The sequence below is a fragment of the Lathyrus oleraceus genome, chromosome 2, assembly GCF_024323335.1.
Source record: "Lathyrus oleraceus cultivar Zhongwan6 chromosome 2, CAAS_Psat_ZW6_1.0, whole genome shotgun sequence".
NCBI lineage: Eukaryota > Viridiplantae > Streptophyta > Magnoliopsida > Fabales > Fabaceae > Lathyrus > Lathyrus oleraceus.
Genome location: NC_066580.1, coordinates 482,562,305 through 482,571,717, shown reverse-complemented (window position 1 = coordinate 482,571,717; position 9,413 = coordinate 482,562,305). Strand labels below are relative to the sequence as shown.

General features: G+C 32.2%; 1 protein-coding gene across 1 annotated transcript; it reads left to right on the top strand.

Moving 5' to 3' along the window:
• The first annotated feature begins 3,820 nt into the window (after nt 1–3,820).
• On the top strand, nt 3,821–6,587 carry LOC127120691 (leucoanthocyanidin dioxygenase). The gene is made up of 2 exons (XM_051051208.1): nt 3,821–4,510; nt 5,821–6,587. Exons 1-2 carry the CDS (start codon nt 4,011–4,013, stop codon nt 6,407–6,409), a joined length of 1,089 nt encoding a protein of 362 aa, XP_050907165.1. The 5' UTR covers nt 3,821–4,010; the 3' UTR covers nt 6,410–6,587.
• Nucleotides 6,588–9,413: the final 2,826 nt, after the last annotated feature.

Sequence of the window (9,413 nt, the reverse complement as noted above, 5' to 3'; positions counted from 1 at the left end):
ATGGTATTAGGAGATGATTTTGAGTGAAAAATATTGCATCCAAGGCGTGGTATTTATAGAGATGGAACATCAATTGTACAAAACACGTGGGCGCCTGAGGGTTTGGCGCCCACATGACCATGACATGCAGGCGCCAGATGAATGGTTGCCCACACAACCAAATGCACCTAGGCTCCAGGAGCATTTGCGCCTCCTCATGAGGCCCAATACAGGTTCCACTAGCATTGGCGCCTCCTCATGAGGAGCCCAATGCATGCGCCAATTCTATTGACGCCTCCTCTTCATGCATTGGGGATGCGCCAATTCATTTGGCGCATCCTCTACAAACCTGGTTATTTTTGTAATTTTGGATTTTTTTTTGAAATAAATGGTTATTTTGAAAAAAAATTCTATAAAAGATCTTGGCAATTTTTCATATACCACCACCACCCTAAGCATAAACTAATAATGGCTTTCCTCCGGCATATTATACCAATTTCCTAGGTTGTTGTTGTATCATCATCAATTATTCCTCTTCTTCTGTAATGTAAATTGGAGAAGTGTTGTTGTATTTAGATAAACCAAAAGCATTGTCACTTAATCTGAATTACAATCACCATTGCTCTTATTATTCCATCCATTTTGTTAACTACTTAATGATCTTCTACTCTTCTCTCTCTTGAGAGAGAGACAGAGAAACATATAGACCATGTGACATATCATATAGAAGATTTGTTAACTATTCATATTATTATTTCCATCCATTTTGTTAACTATTCATAGTTACTGTTTTGAAATTTGGGCATGTGTTATTACTGATGTTCTGCCTATTCTTATATTAATAAAATTTTGTTAGACTTCATTATATGTATTCTTACTCACTCACATTGCAGGAAGATAAAGTATATTTAATCCATTAAATATTGACATGCCATTAATTAAATAAAGATATTTTTTAATAAAATAAATCCACCTAGACAAGCAACGTCAGTAAAACTGTGGATTCAATATCCAAGTTGTCACATAAGAGGTCAAAATGATAAAGTATATTTAACCCTTAATTTTATTATTATTAGATTAATTAGTTTGATAAATATTAGATCATTCTGGAAGATTCCTCGTATGAAAACATTTGGTACATCAAGGCCATTCTTTGAGTTAGCCTCCAGTCATTGAGTGAATTTTTTTCAAGAGTAGCCTCATTGGAGTTAACTCCGATCCTGGTTTCTTTGACCTAACTTATGATTTTCTCCACTGCCATCAAGAGTCTCTTACATTCAAGTACCAGGGTCTTCCAGTAGGGGAAACTCCTCGTTTATCCTATATGTGGAAACTTTTAGTTAGCCTTATATTTAGGCGACTTTACTCTTTAAGACATATGTATGTGTCTTTGGAAGGGCGAGTGATTCTTCTTAATTTTGTCCTTAATGTTATTCCTATCTTCTTCCTGTATTTCTTAAAGATGCCTATTAAGGTTTGTAAGAAGATTGTAAAAATTCAAAGAAGTTTTTTGTAGGGTGGTTAAAGGGGCTTCTAAGATCACTTAGGTTAAATTTCTTGATGTTTGTAAGCCCAAGAGGTTTGGTGGCTTAGGTGTTCGTGACCTCCGTCAAGTTAATCTAGAGGTACATGTTAATCTCGGGCAACTCCAGTTTATTGTGAGATATCCTCTCTACTAGATATGAAGTTATTTAGACTTCTTCCGTCTTAGGAGGTAGAGTTGTTAGCCTTTGTTCTTTGTCTCCTTGGTGGAGATGAGTGTCTCTTCTAGGAGGTAAAAGGGAGATCCCGTCAAATTGGTTTTAGAATAATATTGTCAAGAAAGTTGAATCGGGTCTCCTTACTAAGTTTTGGAGGGATAGTTGAGTGAGTGTGTGTGTGTGTGGGGGGGGGGGGGGGGGGGGGGGGGGGGATACCTTTGAGAGCCAAGTCCCCTCAAATTTTATTTATCTCTGAGTAGAAAGATTGTTCTATGAGGGAGGTTGGTAGATGGGAGAGTCAGATTTGGATTTGGGACTTTAAGTGGATAAGGGATAAACTTTCTAAGCGTTAACATGCGTTAATAACTGATCTTCTACTAGTTGTAAACGATTTTATCTCTTCCCCCCAAGATGATAAGCGGTGGTGACGCCATTCTAAAGATAATATTTACTCAGTCGCTTATGCGAACTCTTTTTTTCTCACTTGTGAAATTCCTAGGGATCGTCAAGCCTCTTTAGTTGAGCTGGTTCTTTGTAGTATCTGAGGTAGTTGGGCTCCCTCAAAAGTAATAGTTTTCTCTTGACAACTTCTGCAAGATAGGACTCCTACTAGAGATAACTTACTAAAAAGCGGGGTCTTTCTATGTTCAGAAGGTGTCTCATGTCCTTTTTGTTCTAGACTTCTATACCTGTTTGTCCACCTTTTTGTGACTTGTGATGTAATGGCTTCGGTTTGGTATAGGATTTTCAGATGGTTAGGCTGGTCCGTAGCTTTACCCATAGATACTATGACTCATTATCATATGTTTTTCCCTCCTTTGAGTCCTTTTCGGGTTAGGGGGTTATCTTATGATTTGCCATGCAATGGACTGGTCAATATGGAAAACTCGAAATGATATTGCGTTCTCTGATAAATTAGTGAGTGCGAAGGACGTGGAAGACATGAGTACTCTTTTGGTTTGGAAATGATATCTTGGTAGGTTTGTGGGGAATTCTTGTGTTTTCTCGAAATGACTCGAGAATCCTATCAGACATTTGATCAAATAACAGTTTGGGTGTCTTTGACTTCCTCTTAGTGTGTTCTTGTTGCTTTGGTGGTGATTGATTGCTAATTGTTTCTAATAATTTATTGGGGAATTCGAGCCCGTGCTTTCTGGAGTTCTTGGTTTTGGATTTCCTAATATTCTTTCTTCCATTTTGTTTTGGTGATTTAGTGGTTGGCGCTTGCTTTAGTTAGTGGTTGTTTTTAGTTGTTTTCGATTCTTTTTTAGATTGGTTTTTAGTCTTTTACCTGTCTATTTTTTCTATATTTTGTCTTAGTGCCTTTATTTTGTATATATATATATATATATATATATATATATATATATATATATATATATATATATATATATATATATATATATATTATATTTGCTTTTAAAAAACATAGTTGCGGTTAAATTAGGTGGTTAGAAGATTAATACAACTCGTACAAATTAATAAATAAGGAACAAACCTAATTGTACAATGTGAAACTTTATTTATTTGTCAACAAAACCAAATCAATGGCGGCCTACTGATTCTTCCAAGTAAGATTTTATAGAATTGAATAATCAATAAAGTTGTGGCTCCACTAAAAAAATTGCTACTTTTTTGTTAAATTGGGAAATATTAACGAGTTTTTATAGAACATTTATTAAATGATTAATAATATAAGTTAATTCTTAACTAATTTCCCAAACACGGACACTAATTAGCCTGACTCTTATTTAAATAGCATATTTTTTAATGATTATATAGGCTAAAAAGCCTGAAGTAAAGTGTATTTTATTGGATTCAAATAGTAATAAATATCTTTATCCTTCAATAATTGAAAACTTGACTTAGCCACAATCTAGAAGTAGATTTTGAATCCAATTCCTTCATCATGCATTGTTTGGAAGTTGTTGATAGACATGTAGTGAACGAAAGAAAAACCCTTAAGTTAAGCGTATAAAGTACCACGTGTTTGGTTTAACTACCTTTCAACTAACCTACATAATTCACGTTGAATGTTAAGTTCAGTGTTCATTCATCACGTGTTAACCTTCACATTATGCTTCATTATTAACCATCTTCATAAACTTCTTATAGAAATATTAAAAATTATTCAGACCTTATATTCCACAATATTAACCTGTCATTCTGAGTTGAAAGTGAAGTAAACGTGGTTAGGCACATATATCATATCACACAACATATATATAAATACAAGATAGATAAGAAAGAGTAGATAACATATACATATACAAGTTACAAGTTACAAGTTACAAACATAGAATATAATAATAATATTGTAGTTTTGTAAAGATGGGAACAATGGTTCAAAGAGTTGAAAGCTTGTCTTTGAGTGGAGTATCATCAATCCCAAAGGAATACGTGAGACCAAAAGAAGAGTTAACAAACATAGGAAACGTCTTCGAGGAAGAGAAGAAGGAAGAAGGTCCTCAAGTTCCTACCATTGATATAAAGGAAATAAACTCTTCTGATGAAATAGTGAGAAAGAAATGCAGGCTCAAGTTGAGGAAAGCTGCTGAGGAATGGGGGGTGATGAATCTGGTGAACCATGGTATATCTGATGAGTTGCTTGAGAGGTTGAAGAAAGCTGGGGCAACGTTTTTTGAGTTGCCTGTGGAAGAGAAAGAGAAATATGCTAATGATCAAAGTGCTGGGAAGATTCAGGGGTATGGAAGTAAATTGGCTAATAATGCTAGTGGGCAACTTGAATGGGAAGATTATTTCTTTCATCTTATCTTTCCTGAGGATAAGTGTGATTTGTCTGTCTGGCCTAAGACACCTGCTGATTATACGTTAGTTTCTTCTTTTTCTTCTTCTCATCATTTTTCAATTTTTTTTTAATATATATTACTAATCATGTTTTCTATTTGAATATTGAGTTTGACAGGGTTAAGAAGATGTTGAAAAATCAATAAAAGTAATGTTGAAAGTTTGAAAAGAATATATTAATTTCTCTTGTTAGATTATAGAGGGGAAAAAAATTTAGGACCAATCCTTTTCGTCTAATTAAAAATCATGAAATAGCGAATGTGTCATTTTACTCTAACTTTAAATGGAAGTTTTAATAAATGGACGGTGAAACTGCTAGCTTTGAATTAGTCCGTTTCAAAGTGGGATATCAATTTTATTTTAAAATGATTTTACATTAACCTCTTTAGATAAATATTTTTAAATAAATGTTTTATATGTATTAAGTTATATTTTAAAAATCAATATAATATTTAAATGATAAAGTTGTATCCATTTTCAATTATATTTCATAATAACACATTTGAATATATAAAAAAACCCGACGTTTAATATAAACATTGTTCAATGGTGGATAATCATATTTTTAGTAAATTTTAATAAAATAATATAATATTTTTTTATTATTATAAAAATTCATTTTTATTTAAAATTGTAAAAAAAAGTTATATCTTTTAAACATTTTTAAAGATGATTTCTGTAAAATATTATAACTATTCTTTATTTTTATTATGATAAAATATATTTTTTTATTAAAAATAGTAAAGGTCCATATCCCTGAAGCAACTTTTAAAGGTCAATATTAGATTGACCCCAAAACATAATGCAACCTAATATATTTAAAATAATGAAATAAGTTTTCTCTAAAAAATAAAAAAGGAAATTGTTTATATAAAATCTCATATAAATATTTATAAAATTAAATTTCTATATTTACTTAAACATGTTGGTCTTGTAGGCTTTAAATTATTTTTAACTCCTATTTCCTATTTTTTAATATAATTATGGGCTTAAATTTGAAATGTTTTAATATAATTTTGTGGAGTAAAAAGAAAATACAAAAAAAAAACTCATTTAGTAGTATGCATCTTAATAAAGAACAAATGAAAATATACCTATTTAAACAACAACAAAATTATAGATCAAATAAATCAGTTATTTGATAAATTTAAAAATTAAGTTTTATTTATATGAGTGATCAAAAGAAATATATATTCATTGCTCTATTTTCTTACCAATTCATATATTTTAATATTTTTAAAATACAATAATTTAATTAAAAATTCAATAAAATAATTTAGTCGTACATAGTAATCTATACTCAATTTACTATATTTTTTTTTCATGCCTGCAGTGAGGTTACACTTGAATATGCAAAGGAACTAAGAACCCTAGCTAGCAAGATAATGGAAGTATTATCTCTTGAATTAGGGTTAGAAGGAGGAAGATTAGAGCAAGAAGTTGGTGGAAAAGAAGAGCTTTTACTTCAAATGAAAATCAATTACTACCCAATTTGCCCTCAACCAGAGCTAGCACTTGGAGTTGAAGCTCATACTGATATAAGTTCACTCACCTTCCTCCTCCATAACATGGTGCCAGGTTTGCAACTTTTCTATGAAGGAAAATGGATCACTGCAAAATGTGTACCTGGTTCAATTCTCATGCATATTGGTGACACAATTGAGATTCTCAGCAATGGAAAATACAAGAGTATTCTTCATCGTGGATTGGTGAATAAGGAAAAAGTTAGAATTTCTTGGGCTGTGTTTTGTGAACCACCTAAGGAGAAGATTATTCTTAAGCCACTTCCTGAACTTGTTACTGAAACTGAACCAGCACGTTTTCCACCCAGAACTTTTGCTCAGCATATTCATCATAAACTTTTTAGGAAGGATGAGGAGAAGAAGGACAAGGTGGAGAATGGTGATGATCCTAAAAAATAAGTGCTTCTTATCATAATTCAACTGCTCAAGAAAAATTGTATTGTGTTATCTTATTTTGGCTTATGAACTTTTATTTTTTGTGTGGTGTAATAGTAGGCTATGTATTTATATGTGGCCTAAATATGTTGTTCGTTATTTTCTACATTGAATAATATTTTCAGCATCGTTTATTTTTCTATTAGATCACCTAACATATAGAATATCCGTTTTTATAAAGTGATACGGCAGCATAACACATAGGGTGCTGTATAAAACTGTACACAAATTCAGGTTTCAATCCCTATTGTAACAGCTATATCCATTTATATTTTGCTCACACCTACATTATCTGACATAACACAATTGTATAAGAATCTCATAAATATATTACACCAGCAAACACTTTAAATTTTGGAAATCCACCACAATCTATTGAAAATTTCTATCAATCTTGATGAACAAAATTGTTATCAACCACGCAATGAATATGAAATAAAAAAAACAACTAAAAAAGAAAGAAAAAGAACGTTGGAGAAAATAAAGAATATTTTCTGCAGAATTTTCTGTCTATCCACAACCTGTGTAAACTTCTTTATTCACTTTGCATCTGCAAAATTCTTGGAATATAATGTTATGAATTTATAATAAGAATATGAGTTACTCTCTCTATTTATATATTTAGGTTATCTTACTCCCTAAGCCAAAACCCAAAAATATAAATGTCAAAAATAGTTAACACTACAAAAAATAGGCTTAAGTCGAAATCCTGTGTGAAGCAACATGTTTCGACACTTTGACACATTAATACAACTCGATGCACTAGGTTATTCGACACATCCTTATTCTGTCGAGCAACCTGCTTCGACACAAAGAATTACAATTCAACACACCATTTAATTCATTGTGTCTAAGCTATCTACATTCATTATAGCTCTTAGTCTTATGAATACTTCGACCTGCACTCCCTTCGTCATGATGTCTGCAATCTGATTTTCAGTTATGCAGTGTTCCAAATTCATCTTCCCATCTGCTACCTGCTCTCGAAGATAATGGAACCTCATTTCGATGTGCTTGCTTCGACCATGTGCTATCGGATTCTTTGTCAGATTGATAGCTGACATGCTATTGATCTTCATGGTAATTGCTCCATGACTCTTCGATGTTATCTCTTCGACCAAATTCACCATCCACATTGCTTGACATGCACAAAGGGAAGCAACTACGTATTTTGTTTCGCACGACGATAATGCCACTACTGACTCCTTTCTCGAACTCCAAGCAACTGATGCACCACCTAGCATAAACACATAGCCAACTATGGACTTTCGATCCTCAGCATCACTACACCAACTTAAGTCGATGTATCCCACTAGTTTACATTATTTTCCTTAATCAGTTGCAGGAAACAAAATGCCATATAGTCGAGAGTTCCTTTCAGATACCTTAGTATCCTCTTCGCCATTGCTAAATGTGATACCTTTGGCTTTTGCATGAATCTACTCACAATACCTACATTGTATGCTAAGTCAGACCTTGTGTGATAAAGGTATCGAAGTTGTGAAGTCAAGACTCTCCATCCAATATGTTTTGATGAAGACAAATGTCAACGCAAATGATCATGTCAAAAGTATTGAAAAAGTTTCAAGCAATGTGTGAAATCTAGAATCAAAGGATTCAAGACTTATTTTGAAGACTAACATTGATCTTGAGTTTTTAAGGTACAAGCATGTAATATATATTGATAACTTAGTGCTCAAAATTAATCCAAATATTCATTGCATGCATGATCCGTTATGTCTCACATGTCTTTGTTGCTATACTATTTTTTCTAAACATTTTTTCAAAATTCAGTTCAGGAAATCAATTACCCCTTTTCCAGGAATCGATTTCCACTTGTCAGAACTCAATTTAGTTCAGGAAATCGATTACCCATTTTCCAAGAATCAATTTCCACTTGCCAGAACTCAAATTTTAGGCCAGGAAATCGATTACACCCTTTTGGGAAATCGATTTTCCTCACGAAATTTTGAATTTTCACAGAAGCAGTGGTTGTTTCAGATCTGTTTTGTGAACTGAACATTTTCCAAAGATCATCCTTTAACCATTGCATCTTTTCATTCAAGCACACTCTTTCATAGAGGTGTCAAAGTGATATATATATATATATATATATATATATATATATATATATATATATATATATATATATATATATATATATATATATATATATATATATATATATATATATATATATATATATATATATATATTCATATTTTCATAAATCAAAAGTCACATATTCCATTGCAATTTGAAATCTTATACACATTTATTTTCAAACAAGTGTTTTGATCTTTGAACTTTCATTAAGAATTTTTCTGCATTGTTCACATTTATCAGTCCAGAAAATTCATCTCATATTCATAAACACTTGAGAACTAATTTATCCTTATAAATTACTTGTTTGGAAGAGAAGATCAGTCATAGTGATTGATATATTATGATATACTTTCTTTACCTAATATTTTCCAGAATTGGTTGTAAACACCTTGTTGTCCAGGATTGTTGGAAGCAAGAAAGTTGAGTTTGAGATGATTGTTCTCATATAAACTTGGTGAACCACAAGAGGTTGTTCTTGGTGATTGTGTCTGTCTTGTACAGGTCATAACAGATAGTAAAATCTCTTTCGTGTTGAAAGGGGACTAGACGTACCTTCGGATTGTGAGAGGAACTAGGATACATCCTTGTGTTCTTTATTTTTCTGCACTTTATCGCTTTCTAAACTCATCACCAAATTAGAAAAATCAGAACCAACTAGTCTTTAAAACTAGAATTTTTAATTGGTTCTAATTCACCCTCCTTTTAGGCGCATTACGAACTTATAGAAGTGACCCAATAAGTCTTCTATATTGGGCAGGGTCGACATCAACTTCACCTAAATCTTTCGACGGTTGTAATGTGGGCTCAACTGGAGTCGAAGTTGGGTTGTAATCTTGCATCTCAAATATCTCAAATATTTCTC

Coding starts and splice junctions, on each gene's coding strand:
- LOC127120691 (XM_051051208.1), top strand. CDS start 4,011: ATGGGAACAATGGTTCAAAGAGTTGAAAGCTTGTCTTTGAGTGGAGTA. Junction 4,511..5,820: donor AAGACACCTGCTGATTATAC/GTTAGTTTCTTC, acceptor TCATGCCTGCAG/TGAGGTTACACTTGAATATG.